The sequence below is a fragment of the Schistocerca nitens genome, chromosome 4 (assembly GCF_023898315.1).
Source record: "Schistocerca nitens isolate TAMUIC-IGC-003100 chromosome 4, iqSchNite1.1, whole genome shotgun sequence".
Taxonomy (NCBI): domain Eukaryota; kingdom Metazoa; phylum Arthropoda; class Insecta; order Orthoptera; family Acrididae; genus Schistocerca; species Schistocerca nitens.
In genome coordinates this window covers 884,112,154-884,138,579 of record NC_064617.1, presented here as the reverse complement: position 1 = coordinate 884,138,579, position 26,426 = coordinate 884,112,154, and the positions used below count along the sequence as shown (strand labels likewise).

General features: G+C 45.0%; 1 protein-coding gene across 5 annotated transcripts in view; it reads left to right on the top strand.

Moving 5' to 3' along the window:
• The window catches only part of LOC126253408 (mucin-5AC-like), a 448,548-nt gene that overhangs the window by 238,004 nt on the left and 184,118 nt on the right, over window positions 1-26,426 (top strand). For 4 of the 5 annotated variants that reach the window (XM_049954712.1, XM_049954716.1, XM_049954713.1 and 1 more), the window contains one exon: window positions 4,253-4,618. In XM_049954712.1, the coding sequence (XP_049810669.1) occupies window positions 4,261-4,618 (358 nt within the window). In that variant the 5' untranslated portion in view covers window positions 4,253-4,260. Of the gene's footprint in view, window positions 1-4,252; window positions 4,619-7,160; window positions 7,271-26,426 lie in introns of those variants that run through there. The other variant, XM_049954714.1, reaches the window with a different exon arrangement.

Sequence of the window (26,426 nt, the reverse complement as noted above, 5' to 3'; positions counted from 1 at the left end):
ACCCACCCCCACCGCTCCTGTGCCAGGTGACGTGACGCTAAAGCCGTGTAGCACAACTCTCTCACCCCGAAGTTCAGAGAGGAGGTGTGTCCAGAGATGTCTCTAGACACGCCACACGCAGTTGGAGCCTCTCGTTGATCGCTAGGTCCTGTACAGCTGCCAGACTGCGTGGATGTTGACTGGTACGTTTCATCCTCTGTTCCAAACAGTCGCGGGCATTTCCCGAGGGACTGAGATGGGGTGATTTAGCGGAGCGGTCGAGCTGCGGCAGGGCACCTCAGGCTTCGTTAGACCAGGAACGCAGCGCGGTCCCTTGTGGAGACGGCTGTTGTCCTCTCGAAGACGCGAGTCTCCAGTGCACAGTTATCACCAGGATATGAAAGAAATGGCCGGAAAGTTGGAATAAACATCCTTGTTCACGTTTCAGGGTAGCCTGAATCACTGGATAGGCAAAACAACCTCGAAACGTCGCAGAACCAACCGCGGCCTCCACGCAAAACGCCTCATTCGGCCGTCGCTGCACTGTCCGCGTTGCCGGCCAGAGTGGCCGAGCGGTTCTAGGCGCTACAGTCTGGAACCGCGCGACCGCTACGGTCGCAGGTTCGAATCCTGCCTCGCGCATGGATGTGTGTGATGTCCTTAGGTTAGTTAGCTTTAAGTAGTTGTAAGTTCTAGGGGCTGATGACCTCAGAAGTTAAGTCCCATAGTGGTCAAAGCCATTTGAACCATTTTTTTGCACTGTCCGCCCCGCCCCGTCTCAGAAGGGGCCAAACCGCCCCTCCTCGGACGGCGCTACACGCCTTCAAGTCAGCCGCTGTCCAGTTCACGCGTTGTTTGGCTCTCTGAAGACTCGCGGCTTTGTGAGTCACTTCCAGCACAGGCCTTCTGCGATATACCTCAGTCCTAATGTGGCCGCGTAATGTAGCAGACAGTAAGAGCTGCTTTGCAATAACAACGGGTCGCTTATTAACATGAAGTATAGCTTCTCAGGACGGTGTCCACACAACTCGAAAGCAACTGAAATGTTGGTCCACGACGATGCCTGGCAGCTGCTCACACAGACCGAGTGGCGAGGAGTAGGGAGCGTAAAGCCGTCGGCACACGGATCGTGCAGCCGAACGTTAACGTTGAGCGTGCCGAGTCAACGTGCTGCTGAACGCTCAGGAACGATGCGACTTGTGCATACGGTACGTGGGCCCCACCGTGGTATACGCGATCGCAAAGCACTCCAGCGGCAGTTGTCGGATGTTTCTAGTTCGTAAATCACACTGTTTACTCAACAGGCTGCGTAAAATTACCACGTTAGTTCTATTAAAAAGCGCATTTCCTCCATTGTTCATATCCTAGTCACGTTGTTCTGTATGTAATATACACAAATAAATACTTCAATATCGATGTACATGTCTCAGGACAGAAAGGAAAGTATTATGTCTAATCAATAAGGATACAGGCTTGTAAAAGTTCCATTACAAATAGTGTGACAAATTTGAAATAGTCCTCCACATAAGATAAGCACTATTTTATCTTTCCCACATTTTAGTAAAACCCTAAGGTCATTCTTACTGGATCACTGTTCCTGCCCAGTGTCAGAATCTTTACAACATGTAAATTACGAAACTCAAAAGAAAAATGAACAAAATATCTTTATACAAGTAGCGCAAGCTGTCCTGTAGATTAAGCCAATCGAACAAACTCACTCCTCAGGAAAAGGTGAACTTATCTTTGCATAACATCAAATATTGTAGTATATACTTACATTAAACTAATAATAAAGCGTCAGGACCTATTATATACGCGAATGTTAGGAAAAAAATATTTAGACTTGGTGAGACGCGAATCATCATCAGATCACCTTTCTGGTCATGTATCATCAACGCTACTGACTACGCATTTTTTATAAAATTTTTTTGCATTTATGTGTTCAACTGAGACATTTATAGTTTCGTTTCATCAGTGTCAAGAGTCTGATTTTTTTGATCGCTGTGTTTGGTCGTTGCGGACGTCACGTGACATCCGGTCAAGTTCGTTTGCTGATCCTTCCACTCAGTTTTTTTATTACAGAGGCCAACCAGATCTCTGACCGAACACGCTGAGCTACCGTGCCTGCTAAAAGAATTGTCACTTGCGTATTATGAGCGTATGTCATCGCTAAACTGACAACAATTCGTTTGTGGCGAATTCTAAGATGTTAGCACTTGCTAAATGCTTTAATCGTAGCTATATTACTAGCTGAAATTTAATTATAACAAGTTGTACCAAGAACAATGTATTTTTGGTGGATCCTCAGTGTATCGCTACCTTCAAATGACATACTCTCATAATACGCAAGTTACAATAATTCTTTTGCCACTAATACGATGTATCTCATTAATTTATTGCAACGAATCACGCAGTTAACAACGGCTTTTCGAGTGATTCTGAACTTACTGGTGCTCAGAAACGATACCGAGCGAGGTGGCGCAGTGGTTAGCACACTGGACTCGCATTCGGGAGGACGACGGTTCAATCCCGTCTCCAGCCATCCTGATTTAGGTTTTCCGTGATTTTCCTAAATCGTTTCAGGCAAATGCCGGGATGGTTCCTTTGAAAGGGCACGGCCGATTTCCTTCCCAATCCTTCCCTAACCCGAGCTTGTGCTCCGTCTCTAATGACCTCGTTGTCGACGAGACGTTAAACACTAACCACCACCACCACCTCAGAAACGACATATAAAAGATATGCTTGAACTGAATGCCAATATGGCGCCTCACATCTCAATGCTGAAGGGAGATGGCGTGTCAACGCTCAGACTCACGCTCAGAATATTTGACATGCTAGATATTGCTCTGCGCGTTCGGAAAGACTCCCGAACGTGCTATTCCACACTATGACGTCAGAAACTCGGCACGCTCAACGCTCGGATGTACGGTGATTGTGCCGACGGCTTAAGGCTGGTAGCTCGCAGGCGGTAGGAAGGTGCCGTAGCAAAGCGGTGCCGCGAGGCGCTGCCAGGTCCACTGAGGGCGCGGCCGTGGAGAAACCAGGCGAAGGCACGGAGGAAGCGGGCACAGTGGCTCCCATGTCGGTGGACTCCTCAACGGCCGGAGACACAGGCCTACTAGTAGGTGTTCTAGATGCTTCTGAGCAGGTGGTGTTCACGCACCCCGTAAGTCAGCTGCGGAGGCTGAGAGGAGCGGTCGGTACGAGTTTCACACCTTCTAGAGCGCTCAGAAACGGCCAGTGTGCTAGTTTAAGGCTGTAACTAACATTTTGTTCGGAGGGCTTTTGCTCAACGAAGGAGAGGCAGGAAATGCATCTGCTAATTGCGAATTTGGAGACATGTTAATTGACGCCGGCCGGGGTGCCCGAGCGGTTCTAGGCGCTACAGTCTGGAACCGCGGGACCGCTACGGTCGCAGGTTCGAATCCTGCCTCGGGCATCGATGTGTGTGATGTCCTTAGGTTAGTTAGGTTTAAGTAGTTCTAAGTTCTAGGGGACTGATGACCTCAGAAGTTAAGTCGCATAGTGCTCAGAGCCATGTGAACCATTTTTTTGGTAACTGACATTTTAAAACAGGTCGTACATATTACGGTTCTCGTTTGTCATCCATTTTTGTAGTTTGTTTTGCTTTTATCTGAAACATTTGACAAGGAATAGTAAATACTTTTTTACAATAACGAATAATTTAAGGTTGAAATATAAATAACGTGTTAAATGAAACAACAAGTTTACTGCTACCTGTCACTGTTTATTTATCTCCACGACACGTTTCAAAGGTTTATACCTCCATTGTTTACAAAATATGACACTATACATGTGATGTGTTACGAAAATAAAGGAACCTGTCACTAGTGGAGACAGTGCCACAAGTTCCTCCAAAAACATCGTAACACTATACAGACGCATCTCATTCTAACAAATGTAAATCAACCTTGATGGGGGTTTAATAGACTTTTGAAACGCGGCGTGGAGATAAATAAAAGGTGACTGGTAACAGCAAACGTGTTGCTTCATTTGATGTAAAGCCTAACCTAAAATGTTTGCAGCTAAGAAAACATGTTGTTGTCTTATGAAGAATGTAAAAAGATGATAGGTCAGAGCAGAGATTTGTTAGTGCCATCACAGACTGTGACTGGCGGTGAATACCTAGGACTGGTTTCTGAGAGGTGTTGACCTCTGGTCGCAACAAAATAGTTCGCAGTCAGCAGTAGAGAAATGGTGTTCCATTCGAGTAGAGGCGCGGGAGTGAGAGTGGTTTGTCTGGCTGTTGCAGGACGCGGCATGAAGTCTGGCTCTACGGCGGTGGAGGCGGCTGTGCCGGTGGCGTTGGCCGCCCCCCGCTTCTGCCCCCGGAGGCGGGAGCGCGAGCGCGCCATCGCCCCCGGTGTGGCGGCGCTGTCCGCCAAGTTCAACGCGCTGTCCGCGGGGGCGGGGGCGGCAGCGGTAGGGCCGCCGCCGGGGGTGCCTTCCGCCTCTGCCGGTGCCTCCGCTGCAGTTGCCGCCCCCGCTGCCACCCCCGCTGCGGCCGCCCCCGGGCCGCCCCCCAGCAGCTCCGTCAAGGCGGCCGTCCGCATCTTCGAGCAACAGCAACAGCAGCCGCAGAAGCAGAAGGAGAAACAGAAGCAGAAGCTGGTGGCAGGTGCGTAGTGTGTCGCTTCTAGGCGGTTAGTTGCATACCGTACGCAATCACTACTAAGTTACGAGTATTCCACAAGACTCCAATTCAGCCTTACTCGAAGAGGTGTCTTGCAATGGCTTTTTATCCATCAGCAATTACAATCTACCACTCTAGAAACCTCAGGTTCCTGAGTACTACCTTCTACTATGCTTTGCTCCAGACTCGTTTCAATGATACCAACAAATACTCGAATAAAGAGAAGAGACGAGTGCGAGACAGAACTCGTTCCCTTCTGTACGCAGAAAACTACAAATTATTCCTCGTTGCACTGACAAGTGTAATGCGCCACTTGCTCCTCTGTACATTCTGACATGCATAAATACTACTACTATTTGCTACTTCTAGAGACAAGCTGTACAGAGCCTTCTCGTGGTTTACTGCAGCACCATTGAACTGTCACTTTTCGGTGACGGTTCCCGACGAATTAACTGCTCCCTGGCGACGACCGCGCGAACCACTCGCCAACTGTCTCATGTTCATTTCACCTACTACTGTCGCCAGCTGACATTCAAAATGGTTCAAATGGCTCTGAGCACTATGGGACTTAACTTCTGTGGTCATCAGTCCCCTAGAACTTAGAACTACTTAAACCTAACTAACCTATGGACATCACACACATCCATGCCCGAGGCAGGATTCGAACCTGCGACCGTAGCAGTCCCGCGGTTCCGGACTGCGCGCCTAGAACCACTAGACCACCGCGGCCATCAGCTGACATTTATATACCCCTTTTTTTCAGGGACTCTTAGGAGTTTACCGTGGCTGTATTGATTCCCCCGTTTCCATTGAAGGTACTTTTAATGGCCAAAGTCTTTCCAAAGCTTCGCGAACCTCCTCGAACCGTCTAGAAACGCCCCACCTGGCTAGCATTTCCTTCTTTTGGCCTAAGTCAGCTGGCGGTAACCATTTCCGTTGCTCACTGCGTGTTGTCGCCCCAGCAGTGACCACGGCCGCAAACGTGTAAAATTTTTGCCTCGGGTGTGCTAACCGTAGCGCTAGTTCGCTCTCCTTCCCGTTTCTCATATGCAGTGCGTCTCTCATGTGCCGTGCCTGTTCCTTTCCACTTAATAAAGTTCCCGTTATTTCCATAGCGTCCACGATGGTTTCTCTTATCAGTGACATAGGACCTCTTATACACTCGTGCTCATAATTGCAGAATGTACACAAAACTCGTAGTAACGGCACAGGCTCATAGGCACACACAAGACACTGATCCGTTAAGTCCACGGTATTGGTGATAAGTTGAGAAAACCGTCCCGAAACACATGTGCCACAAAACGCCACTGTTTCCTGCGCATGTACCCCGACATGAATATGGGATATGATCACCATGCACACGTACACAGGCCGCACAACGGGTTGGCATACTCTGGATCAGGTGGTCGAGCAGCTGCTGGGGTATAGCCTCCCATTCTAGCACCAGTGCCTGTCGGAACTCGTGAAGTGTCGTAGGGGTTTGAAGACGTGCAGCGATACGTCGACCGAGAGCATCCCAGACGTGCTCGATGGGGTTTAGGTCTGGAGAACAGGCAGGCCACTCCATTCGCCTGATATCTTCTGTTTCAAGATACTCCTCCACGATGGTAGCTCCGTGGGGCCGTGTGTTATCATCCATCAGGAGGAAGGTGGGGCCCACTGCACCCCTGAAAAGGCGGACATACTGGTGCAGTGTTGTAGCCATGTACACTGCTATTACTTTTGAATTCATTCAGATTGTTAATAACAAATTTCATAAGTGAATATACATATTGTGAGGCTACAGTGAAGATCTCTAGCTCTTTAAGTAAGTGTCTGCAGGATGATCTTGCATGAGCTCCAGCAATTATTCTGATCACACGCTTTTGTGCAATGAACACTCTTTTACTCAATGATGAGTTACCCCAGAATATGATGCCAAACGAAAGCAGAGAATGAAAATTGGCGTGGTAAACTAATTTATTGAGATGTATATCGCGAAAATTTGCAATGACGCTAATAGCATAAGTAGCTGAACTCAAACGTTTCAGCAGATCCGGTTCAACCCCTCATCAATGCATACACCTAGTAAAGCTGTGTGGTGTCCAAACCGATCTTCCATCCAGACATGAGCAGCGTGCCAAGGCGATGTTTCGTGCAAGTACAGCCAGTGAATTAGCATAATGTATAGTGCCGGTTTTGTTTACTTTAATGTTAGAATGAAATCTGTTTCGTTTCAGCATTGTCCAGGGCCTTATGGCAATCTTCCAGCTGGAAGCTGGTAGCACAATAAAAGGAGTTCTCCGAGTATTCATCGCTGTTTTCCCACCGTGGCTTTCATAGAATGCGTTACAGTTAAAACGCCACGGATGACTGCTCGATCGTGGTGTTCGCTTTAGCGTCAGTAGGGAAAACCTATTTCGCCTTATCTGAACTAGACGTTATATGACGGAAGGTCAGTGTGAGTGTGTGACGTCCGTGTAGATGGCAGCACTGCAGCCGAGACAGAAGTCGGCCGCGTCTTCTCCCGCTTTGGCTGCAGGGGAATCGCAGAAGTGGGAGGACGCGCGCAGTCTTATTCTGCATCGGCCATCCAGAAGTGAACTACCGCCGCAATGACGCCCGCACAGGCATACCCTGCGCTGCTGCAAGCAGGCTGTAAGTACGCGGCACAGCTGTGGCGGCGACTTATCACAAACTATGTTTATTCTCACACTCTGACTTGCACATTACAAACGACCGATATCGATTATATTTGTGCCCGCGTTAAGATTTTTTGAAATGTACACTTGCGATCTGTCCCGCGAAAAACCGTCGTGCGTTATCGATGTTCTGAAACTTTCGCTCGCTGTCGTAGTGTGCTGTGGTCGTACGCTTCCGCAGCGTCTCTCTCTCTCCCTGCACAGAAGTGCCCAGTTCTCTGCCGCATGGAAAAGGTGATTAGCTACAATCACCGTACCTTCAGCCCCTTTCCCAACTTGATGCACGTTATGCCGTAGCAGTTGTGGCGTGTGTACCGCGGTGCTTTACACAGGCTGTAAAACAAATTCCATATTTTGAGAGGTGCTAATAACGACCAAAACAATACAAAAATGTCCACCTAAACATGGGCTATAAAATGCATACCTTAAGAGCCATGAGCATTTCATCTTTGCTGCTGTGACTTTGCTATTATGAACGACCTACAGAATGCACTTACCAGCATAATGGAAGTCTGTTATTCCACATGGGAAATGGCAGGCTCCCTGTAGAGATTTCTCACAAGTGTTGTTTCGCAGTAACAGAATGTGCTTTCATTTGTTTACTGCATTCTGTGGGACGTTCGTAACAGCAAAGAATTCGCAATAAAAGAGATAGGCTTAAGACCCATATTTACAGGGTCTTTTTTGTTGTTTTGACCCGTTCTACCGTATATCAAAATATGGAATATATTTTTCTTAACGCCTTGTATACTGAGACTAGTCCCACGAGACGGAAATGAGTTGTTCTTTCGTTTTGTGGTAATTACAGTGTAAAGCCTAGTTTACACGACGACACTAGGTTGCAGGCAACTGCTCTACCAGCCACTGCGCATGCGCAACTCGTCGTTGAAACTAAACACTTTCGGCGTGTTCCAGCTTTGGCGACACTAGCTGCATGAGTTTTGAGGTTGTGTGTGTTCCTAGAGTGTGGACAAACTGAAATATAACGTGGGGAACGGAGAATAACGTTCACTTTTTGGATATCTATGCTTTGCATAGGTGTTTGTGGGATTTCGGTGATCCTGATTACAAAAATAAGCAACAAATTGCTGCTCCTGAGACCTTCACGTGCGATCAGGACATAGTGTGACAATATCTGAGCTGCAGGGCAAAATTTATTGAATTAGGAGCACATATACAACTGAATTAAGAAACATAAATGCAAATGTAATTCTAGCTGCGGGAATGCTCTCGTCTACAAGACTAAAATCCCATCATTCGAGTTGACCGACTCTCTCTCTCTCTCTCTCTCTCTCTCTCTCTCTCTCTCTCTTTTTTTTTTTTTTTTTTTTTTAAGGGATGTTGTTGACAGGAGGGAAGGCTACACAAATCAAGAAGCTAAATTCTTTATTCAATATTCATCTATTTAAAACGTCGCTGCAGTGCTCCCCATTCACATATGTTATAATTTTGAAATATTGCCACTGTACAGAACTACTGTATCTTCAAGAGAGTAGTCTGCAAACCATTCTCTTCTTAAAGCGGCCTTCTTTGAATAATTACTGCTGTTAATTTTAATAATTATTACTGTTAATATTAATAATTATTGGCGTTAATGAAAAAGCGTCATCACCAACTAAAACCGCATCTTTTAGCATGCCGAGTGTTCTCGATTGTAATGCACGCAATGTGATTTGTAATTTCAGTTCTGGCGACAATGCTTCATGCGTTACATATCTTTATTCCTTATAGCATAATTAACTCTATTTAGAAGAAACGTGAACAGTTCTGGCGACATTCTAAGATAATTAAAAGAACTTCTTAGATCTTCCATTATAAATTATTTCAGCAAGGAGGCAGAGCAACCAAGCTGACGTCTTTTCTTCATCCAATCACGAATCGAAACATGTTTCTCATTTTTTTCTTATGCAGCGATTCCACGCTACAAGCTTTAACTCCATCACAGCTCGTGCGACATGCAGCTGCCAAAACTTCGCTTCCGACACGGCTCAGGAACCCACAAAACGACGAAACTGAAGTGTATACTGGTTTCGCCGTGTCTACAGTCAAATATGAAACCATTTCCGTGCAACTCATTCCACGGAACGAGTGGCGCAACCCAATGTCATCGTGTAAACTAGGCTTAAGTAAACGAGATGGAAACCATCGTACGAGTTGCTCTTGTTTGAATTTTCTGACTCTTCGTGGTTTCCGCAACCGGGCTGCGAATCAGTGCGAAGTGTGTCACAGAGGGTGCTTTTTATTGCACAATACATTAGCGTTTCTTCCTGTTACATTCACGGATGGGGCATCTGCAGTAGCGACTGTTTGTACGTCTCTGTGCGGAGCGCTGTTTGCCCGGTTTTTAATGCGCTGACTCTACGTCATGGACATATTGGGGGCCGAACAATATTCTTAGATTTCACCCTAGTTCCCAGAGTTCTCGGAGCACGTTGTCACGAGGTGTACGACGTGCTTCTTCGAGTGTCTGGCAGCTGAGACTGTTGAACACTTCCGTCACACTCTCTCGCCCGTCAAGTCTGTGATGAGTCACACCGCCGTCCTTCGTACACGCGACAAGTCCGCTGTTAGGCCGACGTACGGGTCCGGTACATGTCTATACAGTCTCCCCTCAGTTGACGGGCTGACGTGGTTTCTATCGATGAATCGCGGCCTGGCATTTCCTTCGGTCCGCATCTCGGCGCACCGCTACTGTCAAATATTTGTACGGCGCGACTGCCTTCGGCTCTGGTTGTGTGACTCATCAGTGCTGCAGTCACGGGACGCTGCGCTCTGGCGATTCGTGCACAGCACTGCTTTGGATTTCTCCGCATTTACAGCCAGCTGTAGTCTTCGCACTAGGGTTGGTTCTATCGAGACCTAACTGGATATTTCTATCATCATCATCATCATCATCAGTGTTCAGCCTAAAGGCAGGTTTTCACATGGTAGTTCTCCAGGCTGTCCGGACTTCTGCCATCCTCTTCAGGTCTGCATAATTTCCTCTTCCCTTTATGTCGTCTATCATCTTGTATCTCCTTCTTACTCTGTCTTCTCCCACAAACCAATCCCTCCAAAGCATCTACTAGCAAGCACTCCCATCTCAATGAATGTCCCAACCAGTTCTTTTTCCTTTCTCTTACAACCTTCAGCAGATATCTTCTCTCACCAACCCCTTCCAATACCTTTTCATTACTTTCCATCCAGCTTATTCTCTCCATTCTCTTCCATATCCACATCTCAAATGCTTCTAATCTTTTTTCATCCTCTCGTCTCAACGTCCATGTTTCTGCCCCATATAGTGCCACACTCCAGACAAAACATTTGCCAAGCCTTTTCCTTAGTCCTTTATCTAATTTGCCACATAAGAGTCTCCTATTTCTGTTGAATGCCTCTCTCGCTATGGCAATTCGAGTTTTCACCTCCTGGTGACATCTCAAGTCTTCAGTTATTGTGCTTCCGAGATATTTAAATTCACTTATTTGGCCAATGTTAGATTGTCCTAATATTGGACAGTCTGCGTCTTGTACTGATGACCATACTCTTTGTTTTTGCTGTGTTTATTTGCATCCCATATTCCACACAAGCTTCATTCAGATCTTTGGGCATGTTATTCACTGTCCGCTCACTTTGTGCCACTAATACCATCTCATCAGCAAATCTTATACATTCTATTCTCTTTCCACCAATACATATTCCTCTTTTCCCATCTAAGCTTTTCGCAATAATCTCTTCAAGGTATACGTTAAACAGCAGTGGGGAAAGTCAACAACCTTGTCTAACACCTCGTCCAATGCTGCTTCCTTCTGACATTTCATTTCCAATCCTGATCCTTAATTTCTGGTGTAAATATAGATTCTGTATCAGTCGTCTCTCTTTCCAATCTACTCCTTTCCTCTTCAAAATATCCATCAGCTTGTTCCACTGAACTCTGTCAAAAGCCTTTTCTAAATTTATAAAAACAGCAAAGATTTCTCTACACTTTTCCATATATCTTTCCCCTACATTTCTTAGCAGGCCAATAGCATCTCTTGTTCCTTTTCCTCTTCTAAAACCGAACTGCTCCTCTGCAATCCCTCTATCCAGCTTGCCATATAACCTTCTATTCAACACTCTCAGCAAGACTTCAGCTGCATGAGAAATTAGACTGATGGTCCGGTGCCCTTCACATTTTTTAGTACTTCTCTTTTTCTCCATTGGTATCATAACTGTTGCAGCGAAGTCCTCAGGCCATTCCCCTTTGTCGTATATCTCGTTACAGAGGTAGACTATTTCTTTTCTTGCCTTGTTTCCCAGACTCTTCAACAGTTCTGCTGGCAAATCATCTATTCCACATGCCTTCCTATTCTTCATCTCCTTTTCTACTTCTGCTTTCAAGATGGTAAACCCCTTTCCATCTTCCGGCACATATTGCTCCTCTTCAACCTTAATTTCGCTTTGCATTTCATCCCCCGTATACAGACATTCAATATATTTTTGCCATCTGTTCAAAACCTCCTGTGGTTCTTCTGCTAGAGTACCATCCGCTCTTTCTATTTCCATGTTCTTCCTCTTTCTTTTACGTTCAAAAACTATCTCACTAGCCAGTCTATACATCATTTCATACTTTCCCTCTCTCTCCATTTTCTCTATTTCGTCGCATTTCTGTTTCATCCATTTTTCTCTTGCTTCTTCAGATTGTCTTCTTAATTCATTATTCAGTTTCCTGTACCTCTTTTTGCCTTCTTCAGTTTCTACACTTTTCCACTTTCTGCGCTCTTCCATCTTTTTTAACATGTTTTCTGTTATCCATTCTTTCCTGGTGCTTTGGGATACTCTAATTCCTAGTACTTCTTTGGCAGAGTCCATGAGTCCTTCCCTCATTTTTATCCACTTGTCATTAACACTTTCATCAACACTACCTCGTTGCCATTTTCCATAAATCTGTTCTTCAAATCTGATGCCTTTCCTATCTCTGAGTCTTTCTATGTTTAGTCTTTCCTTTGCTTTACCTCTACAGACTATTTTCAACTTCACTTATATTTCTCCCATCACTAGGTTGTAGTCGGAATTTATACCCGCTCCTGGATAAGCTTTAGCATTCTTCAAACAGTCCCTAAACCTTTTTTGTATCAGGATGTAGTCCAGCTGATATCTTTCCCTATTCAAATTTGATATCCATGTGTAACGTCTCCTGTTGTAGTGTTCAAATAATGTGTTACCCACTGTTAATGAATTTTCTTTACAGAAACTAATTAGTCGTTCACCTCCCTCATTTCTTATTCCTAATCCAAATTGGAAAATCTCTTCCTTCACCCACCACTGCATTCCAGTCCCCCATGATGATAACGCAGGCATTTCTATTTTCTTTCTCGATAAGTTCTTGTATTTTCTCATAATATTCTTCCACTTCCTCATCTCTGTGCTGGCTGGTTGGCATATATACCTGTATTAATACCAAATCTTTTGAACTACCCTTCAGTCGTATCATCATCAGTCTTCCATCAATATATTGTACCTTCTTTACCTTATTTTTCAACTTTTGCCCTATCAATATTCCTACTCCGTTTTCACCACTCTTGATTTCCCCTGAGTAAAAGAGCTTATAATCTCCACTTTCTATCTCCCCATTCTCTCCCTATCTCATTTCACACAAACCGAAGGCATCTAATCTGTTCCTTTTCATCTCCTGTTTTGCATTGTCTAGCTTTCCTGCTTGTAGTATAGTGTCTTGATATTCCATGTTCCAATCCTTATCTTTCCTCCCTTCACTGTGGCTTTCTTCCTTTCAAATACGTCTACTCTCAATGTGTTCCCCTCCCGGAGATCCGAATGAGGGGAAGATTTAACTCCAGAATCTTTCACATGGAGAGACATACCATGTACTGATTGGGAATGTAATGTGGTAGTTTCCCGTTACTTTCCACATAGGCACTAGGATGCCCAGCCTAAAGACAGCCGCTCACTACGAGTCAGACGCAGTCTGTAGCCGCCCCTCTGGGGTTCAGTCGCTACTTGTACTCTTTTTGTACCCAAAGAGAAAAGGTGCCTCTTCCGCCAGCTCCGCCGTACCGAAGTCCATTTTCTCCGCCTCCGCTGCCGTTGAGGTCTTCACCGTGTCCCTGGCAAGGGGCCCTCACGAGGTACTATCACCCGGGCCAGGTGAACCAAGTTTTTTTTTTTTTTTTTTTTTTTTTTTTTTTTTTTTTTTTTACGAGGTGTTACTCCTCCCCCTCCTCCTTTCTCAACCTGGCTTGGGACCGGCTATGGCGCAGTTGATATTTCTGTAGTTTTTACTAAACAGAATTTCCTCGTGGATAACCATATTTGCAAAGAAAAAGTTGCTATTAAAATTCTGCATCTTCCATTTGTCTTTATTTTGGCTACAGATGTTGCAGAAGCATCAATATTAAACGATGTATAATCTTAAAAGAAAAATAATCAGCGACTTGAATGATAAATTCTAATACGGCTTTATCCTCGTCTGTACATCCTTCGGCTTGTGCTACGGCGGAATTAAATAGCCCCTGGTAAATCGTAGCTATTACACACTTGTGATTCGATTTCATTTTTGCTTGAAATAACTACTGCCTTACAAAAGGCGGAATTTTCATTACTTCACAGATAGAATCTTTTATAAATTAGTATACAGTAAAATATGGTGTAGACTCTGACGCTAACTGCAGTACGGAATGTCGTACTATCTTTGTGATTCGGCTGAGGACTCTGCACCAGGCAGTACGAGGGTTGGAATTTTAATAGTGGCAAATATTTCTTTACAGTTCGCACAAAATAGATACGTGTTCCAAAGTTTTACTGACCTTCAGAGTAGTTACCAGCATTGTGTATAACCCGTTGTGCCGGCCGGAGTGGCCGAGCGGTTCTAGGCGCTACAGTCTGGAACCGCGCGACCGCTACGGTCGCAGGTTCGAATCCTGCCTCGGGCATGGATATGTGTGATGTCCTTAGGTTCGTTAGGTTTAAGTAGTTCTAAGTTCTAGGGGACTGATGACCTCAGAAGTCAAGTCCCATAGTGCTCAGAGCCATTTGAACCATTTATAACCCGTTGTCTGCGATGTGGAAGTCGTAGGATACTCTTAGCAGTGCCAGCTGTGTTGACAGTTCGAGCGCGGTCTATTGCCCGACGAATTCGTAGCAGTTCTGAAGCGAATGCCATGAAGTGTTTCCTTCAGTTTAGAAACCGAGTTGAACTCACGAGGGCTTAAGTCAGGGGAGTGCAGTAGGTTGTATAGCACTTAACAGCCCCATCACTCAAACAAATCAGTAACAGCTTGCACTGTATGTGCTTGAACATTGTCCTGCAGAATGATTGTCAGGTCCTGCAGAAAGTGTCATCACTTCTGTCTCTAAGCTTGGTCGTAGATTGTGTTCCAAAAATCCTTGTGAAGATATTCATCGCTGGAGTAGGAAGAGTTGGCCAACAGGAAGTTCTTCAATTCACTCTGAAACCAATCTTCATCACTTAAAAGACCTTTGATATGCTGTGGTAAGTTATTGAATATATGAGTACCCATGTATTTGACTCCTTTTTGTACTGTTAAGCTTTTATAGTCCTCATACAGATTGTTTTTGGTTCTGGAATTATAATCAAGTTTTGCACTATTTTGTGTAAAAAGAGACATGTTGGAAATGAAAAAGGACATCTGTGAGTATATGTACTGAGAAGTAGTAGTTAGATTAACGAGTTTCTTAAAGAGGTCTCTGCATGATGATCTAGGACTGACACCAGATATAATTCTAATTACGCGTTTTTGAATTTTGAAAATGTTCTCTTTGTGGGAGGAGTTTCCCTAAAACATGATTCCATAACTCATTGGTGAATGGAAGTAGACCGAATAAACTAATTTCTTCATTTTTAAATCGCCTATTTCTGCTATCATACGTACTGAAAATGTAGCTGAACTAAGGCGTTTCATTAAGTCTAGAGTGTGAGTTTTCCAATTTAGGTTGTGGTCAATTTGAAGACCTAAAATTTTGAAACTGTATACAGCTTTAATTTGTTTGAGTACATTATACTTACAGGGTCAGGTATTCTTTGTGAGGTACTGAACTGTATGTACTGGGTCTTGTCAAAATTCAGTGACAATCCATTTGCTGTGAACCACCCACTGATACTTACAAATATTTCATTAGCTGGTTGCTTAGATGTACTTAGGTAACTCTTCGAAAAGTACCAATCTAATGAAGTAAATATTAAGCTACCAATTCAAGATAATCAGCAGCTATTTAGTGCAACAGAAAAAACAGCTACTTTTTTTAAAGTAGCGACCTTCCATCTAGTTACATGCTATGCGTGTAGAGCAGCTGCAGTAGGAAGGATACATGGCCACGTTTGTAGTTCACTTTATGTTGTACTGGGTGCACAGTTCAGCAGACAGGGCTGCAAGCGGCTCTCACCCTGCAGGGCCTCGAGAAGAACCGGACTCAAAATCACAGCTGCGGGTGACGTCATCACGTCCCACTCAATCTCCGCGCTGCAATTCGTCAATCCTAGAGGCTCGCGAATGGAGGCGTGTCAATCTCTTGGCAACGTTTCCAGTGGCTGAGAGATCTAGAGAACTTGCTGTCCAGGGCAACAGTCTATAACGCCGTCTGTATCGAGGTGCTGTAGGTCAGGGCAGCGCGCAATGTGAGGTCTTGCGTTATATTGTTGAAAGATGACATCACGGAGACCGTGAAGACGAGGTTCAGGCGCCAGAATTAACGCGTCAAAAATGTCACAGGTGTTGTCCAGATTACCAGCTAAGCGAACCAGAGGTGGTCTGGCGAGCCCAGACTTCACTGCAGAGTGAATTCATTCCGGAAACAATTCTATTGTCTGTGGCTGAGCCATTTTCCGGAAACATCCTTTATTCCAGGACAGTTAGTCCATCGACGTGTGCAGGAGGACTTGCGTGTATTTTATGTAAAACATTCTCGGTTTTCTTCCCTCGTCAGTTCGGGATAAAATCTCGAACTTTTGACGATAGCCGTCATCGTCAGGAGCAAATGACTGTCTTCACTGTTGGTGTGGTGGCCTTATATAGCCCGTGGACGGCTTCTGATTGGTCGGCTTGTGGTTGGTCTGCTGTCGCAGACTGTGTCAATGTCTGTGCTGGAGGCGCCACAGCTTCCATGGCAACCTAAACAGTTAAAGGAATGTCTCTGCTGCCTCTCTGCATCGAGTGCTCGTTTCCATGCACCGCTCACATAATATGCGCTATCTCGGTTAAACTTCTTCTCGCTCATTCTTATTTCAATAGCCTCCTTAATAACAGAATTCCAGTATGTAGAGCCATGGAACAACATTTTTGTTTCATCAAACAATATTTTGTTAGTGGGGCTGTGCTCCGCAATTGCCGATTTCTATAGTTCTCTATTTTTAATATGTCGTTGGTGTTCTGCACAGCGGTCGGAAAAGGTACGAATGGTCTGACCTATACAATTTCTTCCACACTCACAGGGTATATTATAAATTCCAGGGACCATGAGGTCGGGACTGTCCTTAACAGGACGTAATATTTCCTTAATTTTCTTAGGAGGACGAAAAATCGGTCTTGTACCCAGTCTACCCAGGAGTCTTCCTATTTTACTGGATACAGCGCCACAAAAAGGAAGAATCGCAATAGGTCGTTCGTCGTGCGTGTGCGTTCGCAACGTTTTTACGTTACCTTTTCTCGGAGAACGCTGCCTTTATATCGTGTGCACCACAGCCATTCTTTCGGAACACGTACTTCAGTTTGTTAATTTCGGACTTCAAGTGGTCCTCATCAGAAATACATTTTGCTCTATATACCAACGTGTTCAAAATGGCTCTCTCCTGCACAGGATGATGGAAACTCTGTGCATTAAGCCGGCCGAAGTGGCCGAGCGCTTCTAGGCGCTTCAGTCTGGAACCGCGCGACCGCTACGGTCGCAGGTTCGAATCGTGCCTCGGGCATGGATGTGTGTGTGATGTTCTTAGGTTAGTTGGGTTTAAGTAGTTCTAAGTTCTAGGAGACTGATGACCTCAGATGTTAAGTGCCATAGTGCTCAGAGCCCCCTTCTGTGCATTAAGATAGAAATCTGTATGCGTCGGCTTGCGGTACACAGAGTGGCCGAGGCGCCCGTCCGCCTGTCGTCGTACTAAGACGTCCAAGAATGACAAACTTACTTCCTTCTCCATCTGGACAGTGAACCGGGTGTTCGTATGTATGCTGCTCATGTGTTCCTTGAATTGTTAGAGAGCTTCTGCGCCTTGTGGCCAGACCATAAATGTATCGTCAACATAGCGATAAAATAATTATGGACGGAGGGGAGCCAAATTTAATACACCTCTAGTTTGCAAGGTAAGAAAAAATGTCGGGCCTACTAAGACGCCCCAAACGCGAATATGCGCAGTCTGATACTATACAGAGAACTGGGACTGTTCAGAAGATGTTTCCTCTTATTTCCATATCGAAGCAGACATGTGGACTTCGTGGCAGTTCGACGTTTGGTGCTTGCCGTCTTCTTGATGTCGCAATATTGATGGCCAACAGTGTATTGACTAGGTTACATTTATCTGCACCAGGACAAATAATAATAAGCAGCACAGTGAGCCGGCCGGAGTGGCCGTGCGGTTCTAGGCGCTCCAGTCTGGAACCGCGAGACCGCTACGGTCGCAGGTTCGAATCCTGCCTCGGGCATGGATGTGTGTGATGTCCTTAGGTTAGTTAGGTTTAAGTAGTTCTAAGTTCTAGGGGACTGATGATCTCAGAAGTTAAGTCCCATAGTGCTCAGAGCCATTTGAACCAGCACAGTGACAAATTAAGTCTCTAAAAGTTACTTGTCTTTTGTTAAGGTGAGTGTCGTCGTTTTCCATATCCTCGAAGGATTTCGTCCGTGTTCAGAGCTACAGGACACGATGGCCGGACGGATGAATAAACGGCGTCCTGTTGCGTTTTTCAGACTACAGCTGGTCGCCTGCAGCAGGGACACAAGCCTGCACAGGCCTCAGAGAGGCGCTGCAGAGTGCGCGCGCGCAGTGTAGGGGCGTGGCCGCCGTTGTCAGCGGGCACAATGCCTCCTCCGGCTGCCCGCCACGCCCCTCTGTCCCTCGCGGCTCTTCAGCGTTGGCAATAAAAACCGTCGCGACAAGCGGAAGCTACAAGACGCAGCTTTGCTTGTCTTTGTCAACGCGTACCACCAGACAGGCGAGGTACCAGCTCAGCCTTCGGCCCCAGGTCGAGAATCGCCGCCCGCACCCACACCTGTACTCCGCGAGGCGGCGAACAATTCTGCTACCACCGGCATTTCCCTCTCTCTCTCCTTTCCGTTCACGAGCAGTGTGTGGCTTTGAATGACTCCGTGAAGTCACCTTTCAACAAGATAACGTGAGACCCCACGTTGCGCGCCCTGCCCTGACCTACTGCTCCTCGATACAGACGGCGTTATAGACTGTTTCCCTGGACAGCAAGCTCTCGAGATTTCTCGGCCACCGGAAACGTTGCCAAGAGATTCACGCGCCACTACTCGCGAGCCACTAAAATTGACGAATTGCGGCGCGGAGATTGAGCGGCACGTAATGACGTCACCCGCAGCTGTGATGCCGAGTTCGGCTCTTCTCGAGCCCCTGCCGGCTGAGAGCCGCTGCTGCTGCAGACCTGCGTGCTCAGCTGTGCTCCCTGTACAGCACAAAGTCAACTACAAACGTGGCCACGTATCATTCCTACTGTAGCTACTGTAAACGCACAGCAGGTAACTAAATGGGATGTCGCTATTTTCAAAAAAATAGTTATTTCTATTACGCTAAATAGCTGCTGGTTATCTTGAATTGGTAGCTTTATATTTACTCCATTAGGCTGGTACTTTTCGAACAGTTAACCTACATCTCTGTCAGAAGAGGCTTATTTACATTGCACTACTATTTGTAATGAAGTGTTTACAATGAACACATGTACCTGCCACGCAGGTGAGAAAAAATTTTCAGTCTTTGAATCTACATAGTCAGATAATTTGACATGTAATAAGATATGTAAAAAGGGACGTTTTTAATTTCCTTCTGAACTAGGAATGAGTGCCAATTACTCGCTTAATGTTTGAGGAAAGCTTTGTTGCAGAGTACTTAACACTGCTCTCAATCGTAGACAAGAAGACAAACAGATTCAAGAAAATTGTTTTTGTAGCTTGTGATCAGCAACAGAAAAAAATTAAGAAGTAAATATACTGGGAAGTGGGTGAACGAATTCCAATATCGAAACTTCCTGGCAGATTAAAACTGTGTGCCGGACCGAGACTCGAACTCGGGACCTTTGCCTTTCGCGGGCAAGTGCTCTACCAACTGAGCTACCCAAGCACGACTCACGATCCGTTCTCACAGCTTTACTTCTGCCAGTACCTTGTCTCCTACCTTCCAAACTTTACAGAAGCTCTCCCGCGAACCCGAGTTCGAGTCTCGGTCCTGTATGTAGTTTTAATCTGCCAGGAAGTTTCATATCAGCGCACACTCCGCTGCAGAGTGAAAATCTCATTCCGGAATTCCAATATCCTTAAAAAGGTTTCTGGAAGATGTACGGTTAACTATTGAACACAATATTAATACTATCCGCTTATGCTGAATAAGCACTCCGCTGTATTTATTTTAGGTGCACCGTTCCAGCAGATAATTCCCTAACTCGAGAAGGACTGAAAACTGACAAAGTTAATCCACGCCCTTGTTTTCAGGTCAACAAAATAACAAATGTCTGTAAACATTTGCTGAACGCTTTTCTGGATTATTTTATTTGAATTTTGACTCTTTTGAACTTTTTAATCCCGTCTGATCGCAAAGAATTTCACTCATAGCGTTTCACTATTGTCCACTTTTGTGCTTGGTCTCTTTTGCCTGTTTGAAGTCGCGTAATGTGTGACACTCTGATATTAAAAGTGGCACTGTTAGCCGCGACCCACTGTAGGGCTAAATAAATAAAATGTAAAAGTCGTGTGATCAGGGCCTCCCGTCGGGTAGACCGTTCGCCAGGTGAAAGTTTTTCGATTTGACGCCACTTCGGCGGCTTGCGCGTCGATGGGGATGAAATGATGATGATTAGGACAACACAACGCCCACTCTCTGAGTGGGGAAAATCTCCGACCCAGCCTGGAATTGAACTCGTGCCCTTAGGATTGACATTCTGTCGCGCTGACCACTCAGCTACCGGGAATAGTACGCCTGGTCTGTGCGCCTGTGTCGTCAGCAAACTGCCGCTTCGCCTTTCCCCGTTTCGCTACGGGTTCGACTCTGTTGTACTGGTTGAAGTCGACTTTACTACAGTGGTTCTGGCAGCTGCTGGTCGAATGCCGTTCCTGATGACGTTAGTAGCCCTAATCCCCCGGGACACAATCTCTGTACCCTGTGTGTCTACGTCTAGAGTAAATCTCAGATTCAAGTGAGAGAGAGTTTTTCGAACCGTAGTGAAGCTGAATGCGGGTGCCAGCCCAGTATTCACCTAGTCGGATGTGGGAGACCGCTGACTGGTTGGCTCTCCCAGCTCTTGTCTTCAATGCGCGAAGCAGATTCGATCCGGACCTGCCACGTCTCCCTGAATCTCGGACGTGGGGTGTTAACGCACACCGCTATCTGGGAGGGTCTCAGAGTCGCCAGAAATAATTGTTCTTCTTTTCATCGTCCTTTAAAGCTGCTAGAAAATCATTTATGTAGGTGAAAAACAAGAACTGGCCCTGTATTGATCCTTGTGGAGCTCCACATGTTAGGCTTCCTCATTGTGAGGTTCGTTTTATGCTGTGACACAGTCTCATAGTGTGACACTATGCTTTCTGTTACGAAGATAACATTCGTGTATGCAATAGGGATACCATTAATCCCATAACATTTTGGTGTGTCAAGTACAACTTGGTGACTCTGAACTATGGGGCAGACTCCGGTCCTGCAGGTACCGGCTTCAGTCCCGCATAGGGGCGGTGATTGTCCCTCCCGCCAGACGGACCTAGGTCCATTCTACCTGCTGACAAAAGAGCAACGTTGGTCTTTCCTGGGGTGCATAAGGTGGCGGGGGTGGTGGGCCCACACCCTCACCCTCCTTGTGCTACGGAGAACAAAGGCCACAGGCTTGCGTCACAGACTTCATCTTTACCTTAAACTAGAACTTTGCCGTCCACACAAACAAAGGCTTTCGCACGATCACAGAATATACCAACAGGATAACTTAGTTCTTTTAGCAAATCATTTGTTAGATCATGTAGTGCTTTCCGTATGAAGAATCCTTTACGAAAGCCGAGCAAGTTCTCCTCATTTAAATGGATATGTATACCACATCTACATCTAAGCTACGTCACGGTGTGTGACGGAGAGTACTTCTTTCTTCACCCTCCCCGCCCCCTCCCCCATCTCCGCCGCCCCTCCCCCTCTGTTCCATTCACGAATTCTGCGTGGGGCGAACGACGGTCGATAAACTTTTGTGTGAGCTCTGATTCTCTTCTCGTGGCCATTCCGCGAGACTTACGTAGGAGGAAGTGGCATGTTTTATGAATCTTTTTGGAACGTACGCGCTCAGACTTTCAACAGTAGACCACTCGGTGAGTGACGGACAACGCCTCTCTTGTAGCGCCTGCCACTGGAGTTCGTTGAGCATCTAGCGCCGACTAAACGATCCCACGACGAAGCACCACTCTTCACTGTATCTTCTGTTATTCATCCAGTTTGGTGATACCGAGTCCTAAATTAATGAACAATACTCAGGGGTCAGTCTTGTGTAGGCGCATAAAATTTCCTTACACCTATATCTACATGACAATCTGCAATTCACAATTAAGTGCCTCACAAAGGGATCATCGAACCGCCTCCATGCTATATATTTCTCTACCGGTCCACTCTCGAACAGAGCGCGGGAAAAGCCAACCCCTAAATATCTCCGTGCGAGCTCTGATTTCTCTTATTTTATGACGATGCTCATTTCTTCCTATGTAGACGGGCATCAACAAAATATTTTTCCATTCGGGGGAGCACGATGGAGATTGAAATTTCGTAAAAACGTTTTATCACATCGAAGAACGCGCTTGTTTCAGTAACTGCCAGCCCACCTCGCGTATCACGTACGTGACGCTCTCTCCCCTATTTTGAAATAGCATAAAACGAGCTGCACTTCTTTGAACTTTTTCGGTGTTCTCCGTCAATCTCATCTGCTAAGGATCCCATACCGCTCAGTAGTACTCTATCAGAGGGCAAGCGTAGTGTAGGCAATCTATTTACTAGACCTGCCGCGTCTTCTCAGTGTTCCGTCAGTAAAACGATAAAAGACACTGCTTGGTTTCCCTTCCCCAAATATTTCTTACGTGATCGTTCCGATCTAAGTTCATAATTGTACCCCCAGGTATTTAGTAGAATTGACAGCCTTCAGATTTGTTTGATTTCTCGTGTAACCGAAATTTAGCTATTTCTTTTACTACTCGTTTGGATGACCTCACTTTTTTCATTATTTAGATTTAACTGACGCTTTTCGCACCATACAAGTATCGTGTTTAAATTATTTTGTAACTGGTTTCGTTCTTGTGATGACGTAATGATATGCTAAACGACAGCACCATCTGCTAACAATCTCAGGGGACTGTTCAAATGGTCTCCTAAATCGCTTTTGTATTTTAGAAACAGCTAGGGTTGCCAACATTTTATTGGTAAAATAAAAGATCGAGAAGGAAACCTACAAAATCAACATTTCAAATAGTATTTTTTGTATAAAGAACAGTTTGCATCTTTATTTTATAATATTACTTGTGTTTATTAACAGTCTTTACTTCTTTTTGCAAAGATTCATTCGATTTCGCATATATAAAGCATTATATACATCTAAAAATAAAATTCACTGCAAATTGCAGTTCTGCTTTTATAAGCTTGGGGGTATATTTATTGCGCAATTCGGTTTATTTACGGTTTATTAGGGAAAAAATACTTTTTGCCTTAGCGTTTGAACTAGGAATAATTCTTAATACAAACCTAACTACTTTTAGGAAATCTGGAAACTGAAAATTTTTGGCACTCAAGGTACAGAAAACATTAAGCCATCTTCTGTTTGCATTCCATACCACGCAAAAGCCTTGATTCAAAATATCTTCTGCATTACAACGTTCAGCATACAAAAAATCTTCTACTACATCATCTAAGCAAAATGTGTCAATTACTTCTTGAAAATGCTTAAATTCTAGCTTGGACCACAGACAAAGAGGCATCCAAGATTGTAGTGCAATTGGCAAATGTTCTTCAAATTTGAAATTCTTGACTAAATATGTTTTCAATTAGATTTAAAAGTTAATAAGATTATCTTCAAGGAGTTTTCTGAAACAATTAACTTATTAAAAACTCAATTTGCTCCACTACCAAAATATTTCATTCCTTGCTCATTTTCACTAATCAGAGTCTTGGCTGCATCAAAAGTTTCTGCTATACTAACATCAGAGCATTAAAAAGAGAGAGAACATTCTAAAACAGCTGCACGAACATGAGAAAACGTTAAATAAATGTCCGATGTGAACTGTCTTTTAGTACCCTCCGAATCAGAGCTTCTTCTCATGTAATTTTTAATGGGTTCCCATTTTGTAATGATTCTGACAACTGCTCGTGTTAAAGAAAGTCATCTAGTTGGTAAACGTAGGAGAATTTCAATTAATTCTACATCTACAAATTCAAATTCAAAAAAGGACTTTAAAACTTCCCTTCGCTTTGCAAAAACGGATAAGTGACCATACAGTTTTAGGAATGGTTTATTTGATCACCACGGGGGTAGAGATAGTAGGGAAAGCCGTGGCGTGTTAGGCGAAATAAATTGTTTTAACGACCATTGCAAAAGTTATAGAAATACGAGAGGAATTCGGAATGATATGGGCCACGGGATCTGACCAAAAAATAGCCAAAAATAGGGGATTTCGCGGGAAACAGGGGATAGTTGGTAGCGCTAGAAACAACAGAGAACGCCAGACATCACTTCTGTTTCTCTCGATGACTTTCCGTCAGTTGCTAAGAACTTTGGCCTTGCTGAAAGGACCGAGCAAGGTGGCGCAGTGGCTAGCACACTGGACTCGCATTCGGGAGGACGACGGTTCAATCCCGCGTCCGGCCATCCTGAATTAGGTTTTTCGTGATTTCCCTAAATCGCTCCAGGCAAATGCTGGGATGGTTCCTTTGGAAGGGCACGGCCCACTTCCTCCCCCATCCTTCCCTAATCCGATGAGACTGATGACCTCGCTGTCTGGTCTCTTCCCCCAACCCAACCCTTGCTGAAAGGAAATAACGAATCCAGTCGCACAACTGGAACGATACTTCATAGGCACGCAGTTCGATTAGAAGCCACTTGTGAGAAACAATGTCAAAAGGCTTCTGGAAATTTAGAAATATGCAATAGTTGTGTTTCAGAAGAACTATGTTTCCTGGATTCGTGCAATTTGTCAGTAGGTGGTTTTCTTTGACGTAACCTAAAGATTCTCCCAATGAGTCCCAGCCTGCCATCGGCTTTGCCTACAGTTAGTCTTACGTAACTGTTCCACTTACGGTCGGCCCAGGTTGTTATTCCTGGGTATCTCACAGTAATTACTGTTTATAGTAATTCGTTGCGAGCAGTGTAAGAGGACATCAGTATAGGTCTTCGCCTTTGTATGCGTAATACTTATTTACGTTTGGGGTCACCTGGCAGCTCTCGGGCCAATCACCGCTACTCTGCTCGTCTTCTTGTGCTTCGCTATTTTCCTGTGGCGCTGCAACAACGGTGTCGTCCGCAGGAAACTTCATCGGGCTGCCGACGCTGTCCACTTCATCATTACTGTACGCGAGACCCAAACGCCGGATGACGTTTGAAAATTGAATACTGCACAGAATGATGTAGGTAAAAGAGGTAAAAATTGACACACATGCTTGAAATGAGATGTGGTTTTATTGAATAAAAACAGGGTGCAAGATGACCAACAAATGGCACTTCATATGATGCATAAGCAATAATTAGCCTAACGGTATTGATTTATAGCAAAGACGTTGGTCTTCATAACAAATGCTCAACATGTCGGCCGTCATTCCTCAAGAATACCTGTATTACAGGGACAATGTTGTGAAGAACACAGTACAGAGTAAAAATATGTATGGTGAGGAATTTCTGTCGGACGTTGTCCTTCAGCATCCCTAATGTGTTTGGGAATGCACCTGTGGTCTAGGGGATGCCGGCACGGTAGCTCAGCGTGTTCAATCAGAGGGCTGCGTGCTCTCTGTAATAAAAAACTGAGTCAAGGAATCAACGATGAACGTGAACGGATGTCTTGTGATGTCCGCGCAGACCAAACGCAACGAACAATATCGAACAAAAAAAAGGGGTAGCGCCTTTGATTAGTAATCAAAATGTCCTTGGTCCCTGGTTCCATACCCACCACTCCTAGATTTAGCAGCTGAAGGCTTCCGGCATAAGAAGTCGCCCTCATTATGCCAATGACCTTGTCCGTCCAGAGGGCTTGCTTGGCTACCATGTGGTCCCAGCCTTTGCAGCATTTCTCCCTTTTTTGTGCTGCATATCTATCCTCCTGCTATTCTTTCTCCTCTCCCTTGGGGAACATTTCTGGGATACTTTTTGGGAATGTGTTCTGAGGTTTTAATAGCCTGACATTAGAACAGCCCCTCATCTGTTTTTTCATTCTTTCTTTGTTCTCTATCTCAAATCCTCCTCCACTTCGGCATTTCAGGTTCCTCTAGGTGTTTTCTTCTGCCCTGTGCGCACCTGCAGGCCGGTCCGTGCATTTGATGCATAACAGGTGACTGGGTACCGTGTAATTCCCAGCCCCAGGTGGACAGGTAGGGTTCGCACATACTCCCTGGTTCAGGCTAGGCCCAGGGACAGGTGATTGTATTTGAATACGCATGCCTATACCGGCACTTCAGTGTAAAATAAGGAATAAAACCAGTTTTCTTGTTGAATAAACATTTGTGATGATGATAATAAATATACTTAAAACAAATAACAATAACACAAAATTAGTAAATGGAAGATTATATCGCATAATGTTTGAAATGACGCAATTGCTGGCTATCGTAGAGATTGTTCTTTTAACTTAGTCGAGTAATAATACTTTAGACTGTTAATATCAAAAGATACATTTCCTGCAACTTCACCTTTTTAAGCTAAGATGTGTGTATGCAGTTCATTTGTAGTCACTGTTGCTGCATTTTCTGT